This window comes from Alosa pseudoharengus, unplaced genomic scaffold, assembly GCF_046254945.1.
Source record: "Alosa pseudoharengus isolate Yale_2024_CS ecotype anadromous, Long Island Sound unplaced genomic scaffold, YU_APseudo_1.1 YU_APseudo_1.1_scf_6, whole genome shotgun sequence".
Taxonomy (NCBI): Eukaryota; Metazoa; Chordata; class Actinopteri; order Clupeiformes; family Clupeidae; genus Alosa; species Alosa pseudoharengus.
In genome coordinates this window covers 29,074,082-29,094,088 of record NW_027468848.1, presented here as the reverse complement: position 1 = coordinate 29,094,088, position 20,007 = coordinate 29,074,082, and the positions used below count along the sequence as shown (strand labels likewise).

The following is a 20,007-nucleotide window of genomic DNA, read 5'->3' as shown; positions in this document are numbered from 1 at the left end:
GGACTCAGAGGAGGGAACCAATCTGACCTTGGCACCTGGATGGCCTTAAGTGCATCAGAAAGACACGATTAACTTGAACTTAGACACCTCAATGGGATACAGTATGTCCCTATGTATCACATCATAACAAACTCACGCATCAGTATTTGCCCAGACGGGCACTTGATAGAATCCTCACACATCTACCCTACAAGTGCCAATACCCTAGAGCAATACCCTAACCCATCACAGAGAGAGATCCAAATCTACTAAATGACACTTTTCCCACTGAGAGTGCAGGCCCTGCCTGCTGTGTGCCAATGGGCACTGAAGAGTGCACACTCTCTGCCCTCTTCAGTCTCAGTGCCAGGGGGGTTGCCCCATTCCTCCTGGGCATCGTTCACTCACTCACTGCGTGAAAACTGATTTTGCTGACAGGTAAAGAGTGCCCACGCGTTGACACTTTTAAACAAGCGAGTGGATCATGCCAGCCAGACCGGCACAAAATAAAGGAGCCATCTCCTCTGGCTGATGCAGGCACGGGCTTGCCAACCAATCTCTGTGGAGCTGCATTGTACAGTGCCTTTTGTTCACACTATCTGTGGCATCAGCTCCAATAGTGTGGCCAGACACAGAGAAGGTGATGGGATCAAGCTTGCACAAGAGTATCTCTTCCATTTGTGCCTATGTGCCTTGAGAGGCAACCATTAACGTGTCATCAATTCCTATTCTGGAAAAAAAATCTTCAGATGAGTACATCTTGGCAGAAAAGAAAAGCTGGCACACAGACTAATAGCCTTAGGACTGTTTGGCCAGCTACCGCTGGGCATACCTATTAACCTTTTGCCATATCTTGTCATGTCATTATAGTGTGATTCTGAATCAGAGGGCTGGCAAAGGCCGTTTTGAGTCAGCTTGCAGTTAAGAGGCTCTCAATCCCCCACCCCTCCTCTCAGTAAGTAATGAGTTACAGCTGCAGACGACCTTTGAGTTCAATCTCGCCAGGGCCATCTCTCTCTCTCTCTACTGTCTGATGACTGGCACTGGGAGCACTGCAAGAAAAGCCATCTTGAATATTAATTGTGGAGGGTACCTCACCTTGAACATCCACCTTCTGCAGTCATCCTGTGGTCTCAGACCCCGAGAAAGGAATGCTAACTTTGCCCCTTTTACTTTTCTACTGGCATCAGCACAGAACAATCTAAGAATAAATCACATAACAATACAACCACACGACTGAGGTCCAGATGCAATACTTCCTGCCTTAGTCTAGAGACAGCAGAGGGTCCATATGAAGGTCAGTGTGTTGTTGGTAGATAAGTGAAAACAGTCACTGAAGACCGTCACAATCCCATGAGAGTGAGACCCTCATTTATTCTGCTGAACTGCCTTTAACAATCAAAGGACATCACTTCTTGATCTGCCACACACGGCTGTATCAGACCTGTTCGTTTAATAAACACATCCTGTCTGTATATTTATTTATAGAGAGAGGAAACTGAAACTAAAGCATTAATATGCATTCTGTAAAGAGAAATGAAAATACCTAAGTGAAACTGAGCAGTTCCCACTGCATAACTGCTGAGAAAATGGTAGCATACAGAGCCTGCTGAACTTTAGCCTAACACCATTAATGCATTCCTTTTCAGTCACAGAGTTGTCAGACATACTGCAATAAACTCTCAACTAGATCAACCCTGAGAAATGACATACTGGTAGATTTAGAAATGTAAAACATCTGTCTGTCACATTAATGAATCCCCCATCCCACCTTATGTCAACAAATCCCAATGACATCAGCAGATTTAAAAAAGAGCAAACACAACACAAACACAGAGAGAGAGAGTGAGAGAGAGAGAGAGCAAACAGTATCCCTATCAGGTTTTGACGTTTGATGTCACCAGCTGTGTGGTTAATATTAAACCATTAAACAACCACTCACACACAAACGTGTTGAGAAACACCCATGTAGCCCACTGCCAGACCCCAACAAAAACACACACACACACACACACACACACACACACACACACACACACACACACACACACACACACACACACACACACACACACACACACACACACACACACACACACACACACCCTTACACCTACACCACATTCATTCACCTAACAGAACATATATTGTAACTTAGGTGGACGTGTACATTGGTCTTTTACAGTGACTTGATTATTCCACTCAAGCATTGGAGTGAAATGCCATTACATTATCTGATGTGGATAAACATTGCCTTGCACTGCTGCTAAGTTTATTTCACATTGATGACAAGCAGATTCTTGGGACTCACTGACCAATCTAGCTACTGTATGACTCACTGGAGGTGCTTTCTGATCAAACTGTGATGACACCTGAGTCTTAACATAGAGATGAGTCATTTGAAGGGCCCTGTTTATTTCAATCAATAAAATAATGGTCATCATAAAATTAATAACACAGGGGGGATGAACCCAAACGGAGAAGAACCTACGACTGAAATCATTGTAATCCCTGCTTAGAATAATGACTTGATACACACACACACACACACACACACTGAGGGTGAACATGTGAGAAACCTAAAGCCAGCATACAGTGGCCAACTATAGGCCAGCAGGCCTACTGTAGTTTGCCACAGGATGTCCTCAATGGCATAATCTAGACATGTTCACAGGGACAGGTACTACAAACACAATCATGCTCCAGGTTCACACATATATTGGCCTTCTGGATACCAAGATATCTATAAGAAATTGCAACAGTAGACCTACAAATAACAAAAAAATCAAGGTGTGATTCTGCTGCACTGTCCCATCCATTCATTCATTGACAACTGAAGTTTTCATATACTATAGCAGTTTTGTGTCAACTTAATACTAGTCAGCAAGAATGCATCTCCAGAATCACAGTGGAAGCAGAAAGTTGAATTGCTTGTTTGTTAAATATGTCATTGACTGTAAAGCAAAAACGGTTCTGTTAACTTACATCCATATCGTGGCCTGAGTGAATTTGCGCCGTCTTCATGGTACATCCTGCTTGGGTTTCCCCAGTTTAGAAACACTTGACAAGATTTAGCTCCCGGTACTATAAACTTACTGGTAGGTCGACCCGACGTCTGTTGAACAAATCGAAATGCGCCAAATAACCGAAGAAAGGTCGTTTAAAATAGCTGCCGAATTACAGGTTTGTTGTTAATATTATGGAGTCAGCTGCAACTCATGTCGCTCGTCTCTCACTCAGAAAGCTCGCTCCCATAGCGTTGACTTCGAGCAAGAGGCTGTACCTCTCTCTACTCCACAGCGGTTTCCTCTGCCAAACCCCCAGCCATACCAACCTGCGCGCTAATGATCTACCCGCAGCTCCACCTGGCGGCTCACCTACTTTTAGGATTTGAGTTTAAAATATGCGCGCAATTTTGCCCACGTTTGTAGAATGCGCACGGGAAACATTTTGAGTTCATGAGTTGAGGCTGTTTGTGCCACAGGGAATGGGGAAAACTGCCTAATAGTCTGAATCCACATAGAGTGCTGCTGTTCACTGGGAGTGTTTGACTAGCATCACTATCACTGAGTAATAATTGTATGTTGTTTTATGTCTTTTAAACGATTTTAAACTTGTCAATATTATTAATTGAATGAACATTATTGTTTATTATTGCTTTCCCCCCTCATTTTCATTGTTTATTTCATTTGGCTTTTCATTTAGATTATAATCTGTTCCCTGTTAAATTTAAATATTATATTGTTTTATATTTGTATGTCGCTTTGGACAAAAGCATCTGCCAACCATAACCATAACCATTACTGTTTGCTTTTGTTTATGTAAAGCACATTGAATGACCTCTGTGTATGAAATGTGCTATATAAATATAAACTTGACCTGATTTGACTCATGTAAATAAATCAACTATTCAGAATCGGTATTAGTTAATTAGTTAACTAGTGAAGAGTAAGATGGCTTAATTGTCCTGATGTTGAGAAAGGCCAATGAGGAGGCCTTAGGATAGCTTTTGGAGTGAGGTTACTCTATATTTGTTTTCTCCCCATCCTTTATGGAGTCTGATGTCATTCACCTTCAAGGTTCTGTTTTTTCCCCTTCTGCACAGTTCATTATAGAGAACTGCTTGGGATGACCCTGTAGGCCTACTAATGAGTGAGTCCCCAGCACAAGTGGCACTGCAGTGTGACAGAGATAGATAGGTGCCTCCACCCGAGGTAGAACAAAACACAATCATGTTTTATATGGGCAGTTCCAGCGTTATGGATGTGACAATTGGACTCATATTGGTAAACAAAATGCCTTAGTGTGGGGGCAAAATTAGTATCAGTGAATTAATTTGCATAACTTTTAATGTAACCTCTGTCCTCTGAATACTGAGAAATCCTCAAATTTCATATAATCAATTTCATCTTAAGAATACAAGGCATTTTATCAGCGTTATGGATGTGACATGAAATGGACACACTTTTGTGAGAGATTACAGGTTTTCTACAAACTCTGTGAATTTTTAAGGAAACTGCCGAAACTATGATATATGTAGCATGAAGGAGACTTGAATGAACACAAAAAGTGTGTTTTTGAAACTATGCGTCATTTTCGTAATGCATTATGTAGGAAAAACTGGCGTTATGGATGTGACGGTTTCACGTGACGTGTCTGAACCAGTCCTCGACAAACTACATAAAACACATAATTAAGTAGTGAATTTTGATATGAAACAATTGAAATAGTAATCATGAAAAACTAGCGATGAAATTATTGCTTCCTCAGTGCCCACTAAGATCCACAGGAAGAATCAGGACAAGTCATTTAAAATATTAAAAAAAAAATGTTTTAGTTTTTTTTACCGTCATCAATTTTGGTCAGTGATTCCCGGGTTACTGAAACACCAGGGAACATGAAACTTGGTGGCCACTCCACTAAATAACTAGCCCTACCTGAACCGTTGCACCCAAAATGACAAAATATTTATGGTATATTAGTCTCAAGAGCCCATATCAACCTAACCCATACTCACTCATTTGTGATTTGCACACATAAAGTACATGCACGCGCACGTGCACACACGCACCTGCACACACACGCACATGCACACACACACACACACACACACACACGCACAATCGCACACATACAGACTGGCAAGCACACACACACACAAACACATTCAGACAGGCAAGCACACACACACACACACACACACACATGCACAAACACCCACCCACATGAATGCAGACACATAAACACACACACACACAGGCACGCATACGCATGTGCGCATGCAAACACACACACGCACACACACACACACACACACATAAACACACAAACACAGGCACGCACATGCACACACACAGACACACACATGCACACACACAGACACACACACACACAGACACACACACTCACACACACTCTTATAAACAAAAGCAAACTCACATATGCACACAGTGATTTACATGCACATGAGTTGCAGGAGTAGGAGATGGAGACAAATTGACAAGCGTGATTTATTTTTGCGAAGAGAATATGCAGGACTGAGATGTGGTCATATTTTGTACCGCTATGCGGTACATCTAGTTTATTGCTGCCGTTACTCATGTTACTCTGTGGGTATTAGCTACAGAGGACCTGACACTTCAAATGCTGGCATATCGCGTCACATTTAAAATTAAACTGTGTTAAACAGATGTGAACGGCAGGCTGAACAGATCTGCAACAGAAGGAGGTTGCTATGTTAACTCCAGCTGCAAAGTCAGCCATCTTCACCAGCTAACACGATAATCCAGTTACTGTACAACAAGAGTATGAAAGTTACAGGAAGATAATCGCTCAGATTTTCATTATTAGGCCACTTGAAAATAGGCTATGGCTAGGCTAATCACTGGAGGTATTTTAATATTATGTTTGTTTTGCTAATGGTTAGGCAAGGCCTCCCTGTGGTTTTGATCAACCTAATAATCTTTGAAATGTCAATTGTAAACACTAAGGTGAAATGCGTTAAAACTGACATGCCACCAGAACAGACGTTTTATCGGCTTTGATGTATAATAAAGTCTCCGTCTTGTAAATTCACATTATGTAACATCCATAACGTCACATCCATAACGCACCATTAAAGGTTTTAAAAGTAAGAAAGGGGCACAATTTGGTCATAACACTTTACATTGATATAAATCAGCTTTGCACAGACACTTTGGACATTGTCGCATCAACACTGTATGTGTAGTATAAACTTTTCCTATAAAACGTTATGGATGTGACATGGCCATGGAACTTGCTGACTTAAAAACAAAAGCCTTACAAATGTAAGGAGTTGTGCTCTTAAAGGCAAGCTGAGCATAGACATTGCTCTACCATTCCCTTGTCAATATGGAATTTGTCAAATGACACAATTTGTTTGAACCTTGGGTCCATTTATCCACTTTTTAAATATGTATAATATTACCATGTGAAAAATGTTGTTTCTGTATGGTTGCACACCATATTTATGATGTAAAAAGAGTGTAATTCTCCATCAAATTCAATCAGATCAATTACAAACAATAAAATATAGACTTAAATGAAGATTTTAACAACAGTTTTATTTGCGTACGCACAACTTTTTTTTTCCATGGTAAGGATGACCTTTGCATGGAATTGCCCATATATATAAAGCTATATATATATATATATATATATACAGTGTATATATATATATATATATATATATAGACACATTAAAGATATATATATATATATATATACACTGTATATATAGCTTTATATTTATAATAGCTATATATTAATGTGTCTATATGCGTGTATAAAACACAGCATAAACTGTGTAAGGGGGAAAGTGTTGGTGATACAGTCGTACATGTACTAGGGATGTAGTGATCAACAGACACTCATAAGCATAGGACTACAAATATTACCGATTAGCTTTTTTGCAGTTGGATGTACCTCTTGACCAGCTCAGCATAGCTTTCTACATGAGAACTGTTGTTTTACATAAATAGTAACAATAAATTGTAGTTCAACCAGTAAATAGTTTTGCCTATTTGCATCAGTTTTTTTAGGAAATCAATGAATAGGCCATTTTAATGGGTGTTTCCCTCTCTGACCTATGCTAAACATATTTTATTACAGATCAATGGCTTATTACCATCATCATAGGAATATTACAAAGGGGACCATTTTGGTAATGTGCCTAATGCCCTGGCTGACGAAGCTGTCATCAGATTTCCATGGCAACACATCAGGATGATGAGCATTGCAAATGCATAACTGCACAAAAACACATACACAGGACGGAGAAAGCAAGCGTTTGTGTCCACCACTCAGTTGTCATCTCTAGAGATGGTGAAAGAGATGGAGGAGAATGCAAGCAGAGAGGTGAGAGGCAGAAATAAATGCCACCCCATAGACTTTTAAAAACAACTGTTTGTGAAACAAATGCAAAAATGGTGAGGAAGAGAAAGCCAAGTGGAAAGACACAGGACAGGGTAATTCTACTGGATTGAGGGGGAGGGGCAGAGACCATTAAAAGGGGTGCAAAAAGCAGAACAGGCTGGGTCAAAGGGGATAGGGGGAAATAAAAAAATAAATAAAAAACAAGAATGGAACAGAAGCACTTAGTGGTGATAGAAATGCAAGCATCAAATGCAAGCAGAAATGCATCAAAAGCAAGACAACAACACTGTAAACTTGTGGTGGTTCAGGCTGATGGCTAATAAATTGAACTAAAAGCTTCTGTAGCCTATGACATAAAACACAAACACAATTTTTGTTGCAAATCTGAAGCAAAAAAATGATCTCACATATTAATAGCAGACAAAATAGCACACGGGTTTGGTGAAAAGAGCATGACTTTATTTTCTACCATGTACATGGCATGAGGCCATAAGCAGTGACCTTCTTAAAAGCACTCACAAGAATCTCTCGGTAAAATAATAAGTCATTTGGCAAACACTTTGATACACACCTCCATAGACAATATACTCCACATATGTACAGTCACCCAAGTACAGGCATGCCCTTCACAGCAATAGACGTCTTTTTTTCTTCATATCCATAAATAGATTTTTCCTTTCTTTGTCCAACGAAAAAAGAAAAAAAAATAACTTACATGTACATGAGAAGATACATTCACATTTTATCCCAAATAAATACGGTCTGTTTTTCTGACAAAAAAACACAGAAACACAACTGAAGCACAAAAACAAAACAAAAAGCTTGACACCACACGCACACATACATGCAATTTTGAATGCAATACTGAATGTTTGGTTATTTGTTGGGAAAGGACAGTGGTGTGAAGAGAGTTGAACATTAGTCACAAACAAATCTGAACATGATTCAGTCAGTCAAAAGCACAATACTCTTAACCCCAACAACAATATATACAATATTTACACACACACACACACACACACACACACACCCACTCATTCTCTCTCTCTCTCTCTCTCTCACTCACACACACACACAAAGAAAGAAAATACGAAAGAATGAAACAACACACATCCACACAACAGCATAAATAACACTGTACCGGACACAAGCATACTCACACACGGCCACAGATACGCATCACATGGGTGACAGGGGAGAGTGTACAAACATTCCTTTTTCAGCGGACATACACACACGCACAAAGAAGCCAAGCAGATCCACCACATGAGAATTCACCAAAGGTTTGCACATATAACCACAGCATCCAACTCATCATCGTGGAAAGTCACAGAATAACGATAACAAAACAAAACAAAACAAAAACATCTGCATAGCACTGCTAGGTTTGCGAGAGCAGCAGGTAGCTTTGGTATGTCACAGGCCTAATGAAGAATTCCGTATGACTCTACTACTGAAGCATGTTTCTATATGGAGGACTTTGCAGGGTTTAACTAGGATCAGTTATCACATTATGCTTGATGTAATATGTTAACAAAACGCTGACAATGTTGAATACTAATTTATTCCACCCACAGACTGCTTTGTAAATCTTTTGTTTTGACTCACCATAAATGTGTTTTTTTTCTTCTTCTTTTTAACAGTGTGAATTAACAAACACTAAGCTAGCAACACAAGCCAAACACCAAAGACACAGAAACACACAAGCAAGTTCCCACCAAAAATGACTGTGGTTCATATCAGTCAGTTTAAGATCAGACTGTGATATCAGACTTCCCTCTTTGTATCTGTTCATTATTAACATCACTGTTGACAGAGCTCAAGAAAAAGCTTTAACGTTCTCTTTTACCAAGCAATCTAAACAGATCTGAAAAAATGACCAGTATTTTCTGTGAAATACAGTCCATAGGAAAATATCACTTGAGCTCTTTATAATTGGAATTGTTCAAATGTTATCTACTTCTCAGACTATTTTTGTCAAATGGTTAAAAAAAAACAATAAAACATAGAATACACAGAAACAGTTTTAGCATGATTAAAGGCAAGTTTTGGAACCGCTAATGGTCTAGTATCAGTGTGTTCTGGATTGTCTTTTAATGTAAATGACATTACGAACAGAACTCTTCTACATCCACAAGGTTTTTAAACAGAAGTGGCGTGCCATTGCCCTCTATGGGTAAGACAGCTGTATTGCTAACTGCAAAAAATCCCTGGAAAAGGGACTATAGTCAAATTATTACATTTATTTATAAAGGAACAAACAAATTGATAATGGGTTTCTTATTGCAGTCAATTGCACGGATCTTTACTGTACTGTACTTTACACCGCATTCAAGAATTTATACAATTAATCGTAACAGTATGAGATGTTGAAAGGACTATGTTTAGAATTGACACTGGCATTGGCAATGACAATCTTTCTTTAACTGTCTTGCCTGAACAGAATTAAGAACACAATTAAATAAATAAACAAATATAAATATTACATAAATAATACATTTAAACATCACACTACTAAATAATCATATAAAATATGTGAAATAAATATCCATTTATCAGCGAAAGGTTAAAATGTGCAGCCTATTGCCTGCAGTCTGCAACACTGATGTGCCACTGTTTGTGTATTATGCCCAGAACACTGCAGAGACTAGAGAGTGAATTTTATCTCATGCTTTAAATCGTTACACCCTACCATATTGTCACACTGTGCAAAAGTCTCTCTCTCACACGAACACACACTCTCTCACACACACACACACATACACATGCATACACACACACACACACACACCTCAAGCTGCTGAAGAGCCTAATGAAGCGCATGCTACTTGGAAACCTTCATGGCCGCTTGTTGTCGCACTGCTGGGGAGCCCCTGCAGGCCTCCCCTCCCCTCCCTCCCTTCTGCTCCAGACACACACTGCCATCTGCTGGGGGTGGAAGACCCCAGCCTCTCACAGCAGATCCCCCAACCCCCCCTTCCATCTACCCCCCCCTTCCCATCCATCTCATCCCTGTCCTGCTTCTACTGTTATTAGAGCTCTTCTTAGAGTTTCAGCAATGTAGGATGCAGGTGATTCTACTCCTGAAGCTTAACAGTACTCTACACAGAGTTGGTCTCAATGTATATTTAGCATCTGGAATTGCACAATGTGCCACTGCCACATGCCACTAAGGGTCCACAGAACGCAATCCATCTCCATATTCAATTAGTCTCAATAAATATAATGTTTTCAATTCATAACACTTAATTATTGCTGATGGAATCATTCTTCCACTTCTCTTGAGGGACCACAACAGAAAAGATATTCACTTAAACACTAGATAGAACTCTGGACTTTGAGGCTTTTGCATAGTGTTACGTATGGTGTAGGAAATACTACAAGCACAAAGACGTCTTTATGTTCACAATGGTAATGGAAGGTGACTGGAGCAGGACCCTAAGCGTTCCCCCCTTCATCGCGCGGGTCCTGCGACCTCGACCTCGGGGGAAACTGCCCAGGTGACCTCCTCTCTTAACGTATGGGTGAGATCACTCTGACAAGGAGAGGCACGTTTGCACGATTTTTGTAAAGGCCATTCAGTGTTTCACAGAGGAAGCAGCATGACGTGAGTATGTACAGTCACTGCCTCAACGAATCATTTCAAACAGGCATAGAAGCGACAAAAACAAAAACAGGTTGCCATAGAGCCTGCATACAACACAAACAGTCTAACACAAATCCAGAACACGTAGCCAGTACATTTGTTAGCAAAAATAAAGAGCTGGGCATGTTTCTCTTTTGCTTAGAAATGTGGCTGCCAACAAAGTATAAATTTTTAGCTTAGCGCTACATTTGATATGTACATATATTATGACAACACCCACAATTACCTCATATGGCCTTTTTATTCATAAAGAGGACACCTGGGCAAAAGGCTTTCTCAACACTACCAATGCAGATTCCACTAATGCATTTATGCAAACTTTTATAAACCCACATTAAACCATTGTTTTTTCTCATTTTTTAACTAAGTACACTAGTTCGCAATGGTGTGAAATAGTTGCCCCTGACATGAAAACCAGTTGAGAGACTTTGCATCTGCATCCAAAAATAAATCCATTTTCAATCTGAACAACCATATCATAAAACATAGAATTAATTAGGAGAAGCACAAATTACAGTTCTTTTGACAACACAGAGCAGCTAATTTTCCATAACCTCTTCATTCTCTCAACTGAAGAAAACAAAAAACCACAAACGTCAATCACATTGAACATAATACATGTTTACGTAGATCACTAACAGCACGGCAGGTGAGAAGTTTAAGTGGCATGTAAAATCATGATTGGCACAGCCCATCCTCACCCCACCCCAACCCTATACCCATAGCCAGGCGCTTTCTCCTCTCTTCTGTTCTGCCAGCTGTGTCACAGCAGCTCCATGCACAACCCCCCCCCCCCCACATCTCTCTCTCTCCTCCTCCCTCTCTGTCCTCATCTGTTCACCTCTGCAGGGCTGGCCGAGGCCCAGTACGGCCCACACGTGGCAGGCTCCAGGTGCTCATTACCGCTTGTTTTTACACCGGCAGCACCACCAGGAGCGGCCGCCACGTCATTACTCACCCCATTCAGAGCCGCGGACACTCACTGCCCACTACGGCTATATCAGGAGCCCGACACGCACTTTAGACACAGGGTTACATAATCAGGAGGAGAAAGTTTTATGAGTAAACTGTAGGCTTTGTCAGACTAGATTGATTCTCAGCCAAGCTATTTTTATGATGCTATCATATATAATAGCATGTGTGTGGCTATAGGGTAATGGAGAATGCCAGCTGCCCTGTTGGGTACACATTACTGTTGAGTATTATGTAAAACTGTCATGAATGTACACTTAATATGACTCCCCTTCAATATAAACATCTGGGAGATGTATCTAACCAATTTTAACAGTAGAGCAAGACATGAGGTATGACATACAGTGGATGTGGGTAGTCTGCATAAGTTAGCTGGGTTAAGCCTTTTGCCCGGTGCCACACCTCTCCCGGTGTGGTGTTTCGTTTTTTTAAGGACTGGGGGGGTTACATGAGCACGTTGTTCCTCGTGTCGGGCAGCCGAAGGCCCACCAGTCCCCCGCCCACCAGAACGGAGGACGCTAGCAGGATGGGGATGGCCTTGGTGATGCCCACTAGAGAGCCGAAGATCAGGTTCCCCATCACCGCCGCCAATTTGCACAGGGCGTTACAGAAACCGAAGCCAGTGCATCTGAAAAGAGCGAGAGGGAGAGATGGGGAGAGAGAGAGAGAGAGAGAGAGAGAGAGAGAGAGAGAGAGAGAGGGAGAGAGAGAGAGAGAGAGAGAGACAGACAGAAAGGAAGGGGGGATGGAGATGGACAGACATAAGTTATATTTTAATTTCTTAGATATCAGATACCTGAAAATACAAGATTAAGGAATTCAGATGTGAAACAAAGAAGCAATAAAACCGGGCAAAAAGGTCAAATGGATTGATTTGGTAAAGAAAATGTGTGTGTGTGTGTGTGTGTGTGTGTGAGCGTGAGCGTTTGTGTGTGCGTGCTCGTGCGCGTCTGTGCTTTTGTATGTGTGTGTGTGTGAGAGAGAGAGAGAGAGACCGTAAAACACAGGCCTAATGTAATCACAACATCCCAACACAATAAACACAGTAATTTATTTGTTTATCTGCCTGAGTGGGTGCGTGTGCACCTGTATTACCAGCAGTATAGAGCGAACTGCACCACCCACACAGAAGGGGAAATTACATAAAGACTCTGACAAATGAACTACGGAAAGACAAGACTACACCATGAAGGAGTGTCTACTAGCCCACTAGCATACCATACCTCCTGTCTGTGGGGTAGAGTTCTACGGTGACCACATCCAGTGAGTTCCAGGCAGATATGCTCAGGCCGTTGTAGAGGCAGAGCATGCCGATCATCATGGATTCACTGGTGCCGAACCACAAAAAGAAGCAGCTGATCCCAGACAGGACCATGGAGAAACCTGTAAGAACAACACAAACAGCAACAACATTGTGTAAATACTGCAATGTACATGTAATAAAAAAATATGATCAAAACTCCTATGTCCTATATATCCCCCAGTAATGAAACAGTTAATAAAGATTGGCTATATCACAGTGGCATGTGAAAACATGACATTTAGAGAAACAGATATTTAGAGAAATTCTTATTTTCAGATTTTCAAGTCTACTGTAGGCAGGCAAAACAATATTCGTACCTAACATAGACAAGCGCCCTATTTTATCCATGAGAAGAGCAGATACTATGTTGCCTGGCAACACAGCAAGGGTGCCCAGGAAGTTGACAAAGTAAACCCAGTAGGCGCTGTAGTCATCGTCAAATGTCATTTGACAGCCTGTCTTGTTGTGAATGAATGTGCTGTTGATAACCTCCGTTCCCCCGATGAGCTTGGAGTCATCAATGTCTGCAAAAAGACAAACAACACACACATGCAATTAAAGAATGGCAATTTTGCCTTTAAAAGCTCATAATTTATAATAACTTCTCTCTAACGCCAGACATTAATGCTCTATTCTAGACTTTCTCAGCTCTGTACTTCTCGTGGTAGCATAAAATTACCTCAGTAAATGACCAGCCATCTACGTGAAGGATAATGCTCAGAATTAATATCCTAATAACACCAGGAACTAAACCAGAGGTAATGGAGTCACAGTCTGCATTTAAAGTAATGAGACAAATATTGAAAATCATCTATGAATATCCTTATGAATACTAATCAGAACGTCTTGCCTCCCACTGTACAGCCTGGTCCAACCTACATCCTACACCTAGGAATGATGCAGCTAATTAGGAAACCTACTTCATTATTAAAACAGCAATAGTTACCCACCATGGCTTCAGAAAGGGTGTGAGTTTTCAGCTGCATCATAATATATTACTGTTTATTACTGTAAAACTAATATTAGTATATTATTCTCTGGGGACTGCATCTTATTTATCATCTTGGTCTAAGCCTCGCAGGGCATTCTTGTTTCAGTCTGAGGCTAAAGAGCTGTATGAAGCTGGCAACACACCTAAAATGAATCAACCGTCATCATCATCATCATCATCATTGACAATGTACTTCAGCGGATTTTTAACCATAAACCATTTTTGACTGTTACAAATCATTTAGATGACATAACAGTTCTGATTGATGTTGATGTTGTTGTGGTATGATTATTTGAAAAAGACACTCAGAGGATTAGCCACAGTGGGAAGCCCGTAACTACACGCACAAGAGATTTATAATCCTGTCCTGTGTCCTGTGACTTCACATTTCAGAAATGAAACTGGTACAACATTAAGGCACAAATCAGCAAAATAGCTGCCCAAACAGGTGTCAGACACTCTAGTCATCTTTTATTCACATGGGATGTCTGCTTCATGGAGGTAACAGATGTTCAGCAGTTTGTGATTGGGAGTATTCAACTCCTCAGGTAATTTTGAAGGTAAACATTCTATCAGACTATCACTGACACTTCACTGTGTCAAACTCACCTGTATTGTAGAAGAAAGTTCCAATGAATGTACAGTTTCGGAAGAAGGAGCCCACAGAAGAAATGTCCTCAAAGTGGCAATCACGAAACGTGGAGTCAATGAATGTGACAGACCTCATCTTCATATTCACAAAACTGCAAAGGTAACATGGAAGAGATATTTTGAGTGATTGTTAAACTACTGTATTCTATTCATGATTCAACTTGACTATACAAATACATGAGTCTTCAGGAAAGCAGCACAGCACAATTTCTAACTATTAGAAAGTTACAGCACTATTTCTAAACAATATCTTACAGAAGCCTTTTAGCTGTACCTGTCACGAACAAATAAGCCGTTGGAGTGAATCTGGTTCTCCAGAGTGAAGTTGAAGGTGAAATCCTCGATGCGCTCGTTGGTGTGGATCTTCACTTTGGATGCATAATCGTCCGCCTGCAGATGCTTGATGACATCAGGGAACCAGACAGACAAACCGTAGTACCTGGTGACACAGGATCATATGCATAGAAATGAATTCATAGATTTACATAAATATGAAGGGTATATTCTATGATACAAAACTGAGTAGCATTTTTTCTTTCTCTGTGTGTAAATCAATGAGAGGAATGTGCCATTTTTTTAAGTCTATTTCTAGTGGCTGAGGTTGATCTATCTGGAGAAAAACAAATCAAAATCATTGAAGATGCCTGCCTCAGTCTCAGTCAATTTTAGAGTGAGTTTAAAGACTTTACAAATCCTATGTATGGAAAGGTACTCAATCAATATGCACAGATCAATGTCTGATGGCACTAGACCTTGAATAATGTCTAAATACTTCTGATTCCTGCATAAAATATCACACTTAAACAGTCATTGTGTATGTAATGAATGTACAGAAGTAGAAAATGGCCTCCTTACCCAAAAGACAAGGTAAACCAGACAATGGCCAGTTTCACTGTGTTGTCTTTCACTGGATAGTTGAAACACTTCTGGAAGTTCACCCAGATCTGCAACAAACAACATTTCCTCAATCAAATATGCATGACAAAGCCTGGGCATATAAAGTACTATCACTAAGCACAAGCGGCAGTTTTGTTATGCCAACATCTACACATTTAGCCTTCTCATCATTTGAGTTCTAATAATATATTCTTGCGGATGTTTGCATTGATGTTTTATTTGTGCTTATTATACGGCTCTTCACAATGCTAGTAGAACGCTCCATTGACTTGAATAGGATTTCCCAAAGTTCTAGCGGTAAGATATATCATGTAATTACCGCTGCAAACATATAATTACCGCTGTCAATGGCAACGGGTTTTGTGCTTACGATACGTCTTTCATATCACTACGCAAGGACTGGAACTTCATTCAAACGTGAAAGTAGACGGTTGATCAGCTGTGTTCTAAAGAATGTTTGATTCAAGTTCAGCAGCGTGTGTTGTTGCGAACTATTTGTTTCTCAGCAAATGCCACGATGAACGGTAACAAATAGGCTAGGTTATGTACATGTAGGTTAAAGTCATATCGTGGGGAGTTTATTATTTCGTTTTGGCAAGTAGCCGTATAATAAGCGGGATAATGTATAGAACACCGGTCATTACTGTGAAAATAAGTCCCTTCAGGGCGGAACAAGACCCCTCCGCTGCGCGTCGGGGTCCGGTTCGCCCTGTCGGGACTTATTTTCCCAGTAATGACCGGCGTTCTATACATTATCCCTTACTTAATGTGTGTGAAATAATGGACAAATGGCACTTACCCCATAAAGTTCAGTCTTCATTCTGAAGATGGCTTTAGAAACAGCATTTGCGGATTCAGACTCCATCTCCACAAACTCATCTAACTGTTTAGGGATTTTGATCCTATTAACCTGCAACACAGATAAATAACAAATAATGCTTTTTAAAATATATGTTCGAGAGGGACACCACCAAACTGTAGCCAACTCAAAACAATTACTAGACTAAACATTATGAAGGATATTTTTGTTCTTTTTGTTCTTGTATTTCAGATGATCAACACTATTTAAGTATACAATCTTAAAATATAAAATTGCTAACATCATATGAAGACTGGTGAATTTTGTTTCAATATACCTGATTTTGTATACAGCTTGCATAGTGGTGAACTTTGATGCTGGGGCCACAAAACATTTCTTAAATCCAACATAAATGTGGGGGGAGACAGACAATCATCTACGATTTTCAGCATATTAAAACGTGACGACGCGCTAAACCGCTTAGAAATTCGGTGTGTGTGTGTGTGTGTGTGTGTGTGTGTGTGTGCTCGTGCCAGGCAGACTCACAGTGAAGACTTTCTCGGGTTGTCCACGCGCTCGCATATTGGTGTCGTGGATCTGTTTGAGGATCATCCAGGCCTCGTCGTGCTTCCCCACCTGAGAGAGAGAGATAGACAGAGAGAGAGAGAGAGAAAGAGAGAGAGAGGAGAAATCCACAGGGAATTAACAGGGGATTAACCACTATCAGCATAGCTGCGTGACAGCCACCCACTTTGCCACTTCAGCCTGTCAGTGGAGGTAGTCACGACGGCCTGTGTGAGTCACACTCTTCAAAGGAGGGTAGCTCTGCTCACTCACGTTTAGCCTCCCCCATCACTCAAGCAACAGCACTTGCGTGCAGCGTTTTCCTGCTCTAACATTTGAATCAAGTGAGGCAGAATGAAGTGCAGAATCATTTCAAACACAACAATCCAGTCATTATCCACTGTTTTGGCAAGCATTTACAGTAATGATCTCGTAATAAATGGAGGAGGTTTTATCCTAGTTTTTTGAAGGTGGACAATTCTAATTCCCAATAGAGGGCTTGACTGGATATAAGGCTAAATTAAACCTACCGTAGTTATACTCATTGGTCAGTTCATCTTCTAGAACAAGTATTTTTATTATCATTGTCATTATTATTATTATTACTAGTAGTAGTAGTATTGTTGTTGTGATAATCATAAAAGCAATTGCAGAAAGTCATTATCTCAGCCACGAGTGAAGTCATATGCAGTGCACCCCTGCTCAATTCCTCGACTGCTAGCGTGCTGTGTCTGTGATGTATTGGTCTTTACCTCCAGGTAGAAGCGAGGGCTCTCGGGCATGAAGGTGAGGGCTACCACGGCACAGACGCAGGGCAGAGCACACACGACCACAAACACCCTCCAGCTGTGGAACTGGTAGGCCGAGCCCATGCTGAAGCTCCAGCCTGCAATGCAGAACACACACACACACAAACACACAGACACATACAAAGGCAAGCATGAGATTGTGACAGGCGAATGCATACACACGTGCACAATCCAATATGCACATGCAAATGCACACTCGCACATGCACACACACACACACACACACATGCACGCACGCACGCGCACACACACACACCTAACAATATCACATCCACAAATATACAAGCAAAAACATAACAAAAACAAAAAGGCAAGTTATTCTTAAACTGGGAAATGCTAAAAATAACACCAGCACCACACTGTTGGAGTCTCAAATTGATCGATCACAATTTACACTCAAGTGAAAATCAAATGTAGAAAACCAACTGTGCCAAATTAATGACACAATTGTGGTTATCCAAACAATATTCCGATTTTGGGATGTTTTTCCCTAAGCAGCATATCTCGGCAGCTTTAGCGCTTCATTAGAGACTCTGACAGTAAAATAATTCAACCTGCTGTCTCTCCAGTGCGCCATGAAGCGGCTCAAAGAGTCTCTCTTCAAAACGACATCACGCAGCAGGGACAAATGAGGGAAGAAGCACCCGAAGTGGCATTCACTGTAATGAGATCGCTGCGTGGCTGCTTCATTCTCCCATATGTGAAATAAGTGTATGCACGCACAAATGCACACAGACATACAGACATACACATGCCTGCACGCCCGCACACACACACACACACACACCTACACTACACACACACACCTTGTCTGAGGTGTGTGAACTCCACGTAATAGGATGTGTTTTTGAACTACAGCGGTGCTATTTTTCTTGCTGCGTCTGCTTTCATTACCTAGCCTGGCGCCGAGCCTCATTAATCTCCCAGCGCTGCTCTTACTCGACGCAAACCTCCGCAGCCCAGCCCACTTCCCTAGATAGCAGGAGATTTTCACACAGATGCAGTACGGACCCGGGCCTGTTGCGGCCCACAGTCAGAGACTCTCTCATACTGCGGCACACTTCCCACTACACAGGTCTCCATGACCCTCCCTGCTAAAAACACACATACACACACGCACGCAGACTCAACAGCACACACACACACACAGAAACACACATATAGACATGGATACACATTTATCCACACACAACACACACACTCAAACTCACACTCACACATTAATCACGAGTGTCTCACAGACAGTGCATCATCACAAATCAACATGATGGAGAGGACTTAATCTTACTCCCAAACTCCCACACCACACCACTGCTGGAGCATGTCTGTATGCTTGTACAGCCCCCCCCCCCCCCCCTCACACAGACACACACACACACCACCACCACCACCACCGCTGTCCGCACCCCCACCCCACCCTGGCCCCTCCTGCCCCTGTCCTTGTGGCAAGAGACCCCAGTGCCAGTGTTTGCCAACAGGGGGCATAGTGAGCACAGTGGTGAAACATGGCCTCTGGATGGCCCCCGCTGTTGGAGCTCCTGAATGACCCAGAAGACTGTCAGTTTAGGTAATGTTCTCATTTGTGTGTGTATGTGTATGTGTGTATGTGTATATATGTGTGTGTGTGTGTGTGTGTGTGTTTGTGTGTGTGTGTGAAGAGAAAAGGGGGGTGGGGTGGCGATCTTGTGTTCACCATTCATACACTGACACTTACATTTTACAAAAAAAAAAAAAAGAAGTTCCTGGTGCTTCACTGAAACACTTGACAAACGGCCGAGCTCTACAGGGGGGCTCTGTACGAACCAGAAGGACCATCTGCTGCTCGTCACGGTCAGGTAAAGCTAAAACAAGAAGCTTGGAATGGCATAAAAATGCACCTCTAGTTTCCTCTCAGCGTTAAAAACGCTGTGCGTGGCTATGAATAGCAACATTTCAACTGGTAGGAACTGCAGGAAGCTAAAGCTGCATTGTATCATATTCAGCGACACAAAACGCCAGGTT

General features: G+C 41.4%; 2 protein-coding genes across 3 annotated transcripts in view; both read right to left on the bottom strand.

Moving 5' to 3' along the window:
• iqgap2 (IQ motif containing GTPase activating protein 2) overlaps positions 1–3,249 on the bottom strand; it is a 52,984-nt gene extending 49,735 nt beyond the window's left edge. The window contains exon 1 of the mRNA XM_076271000.1: positions 2,965–3,249. Within this exon, the coding sequence (XP_076127115.1) occupies positions 2,965–3,010 (46 nt within the window). The 5' untranslated portion in view covers positions 3,011–3,249. The remainder of the gene's footprint in view (positions 1–2,964) is intronic.
• A 9,187-nt stretch (positions 3,250–12,436) lies between these two features.
• Positions 12,437–20,007, bottom strand: part of sv2ca (synaptic vesicle glycoprotein 2Ca) — a 29,626-nt gene continuing 22,055 nt past the window's right edge. The window contains exons 4-12 of one of the 2 annotated variants that reach the window (XM_076270050.1): positions 17,950–18,083; positions 17,180–17,269; positions 16,634–16,744; positions 15,793–15,881; positions 15,212–15,376; positions 14,896–15,029; positions 13,613–13,819; positions 13,216–13,375; positions 12,437–12,620 (exon numbers count right to left, since the gene is read on the bottom strand). In XM_076270050.1, the coding sequence (XP_076126165.1) occupies positions 12,437–12,620; positions 13,216–13,375; positions 13,613–13,819; positions 14,896–15,029; positions 15,212–15,376; positions 15,793–15,881; positions 16,634–16,744; positions 17,180–17,269; positions 17,950–18,083 (1,274 nt within the window). The remainder of the gene's footprint in view (positions 12,621–13,215; positions 13,376–13,612; positions 13,820–14,895; positions 15,030–15,211; positions 15,377–15,792; positions 15,882–16,633; positions 16,745–17,179; positions 17,270–17,949; positions 18,084–20,007) is intronic. The other variant, XM_076270051.1, reaches the window with a different exon arrangement.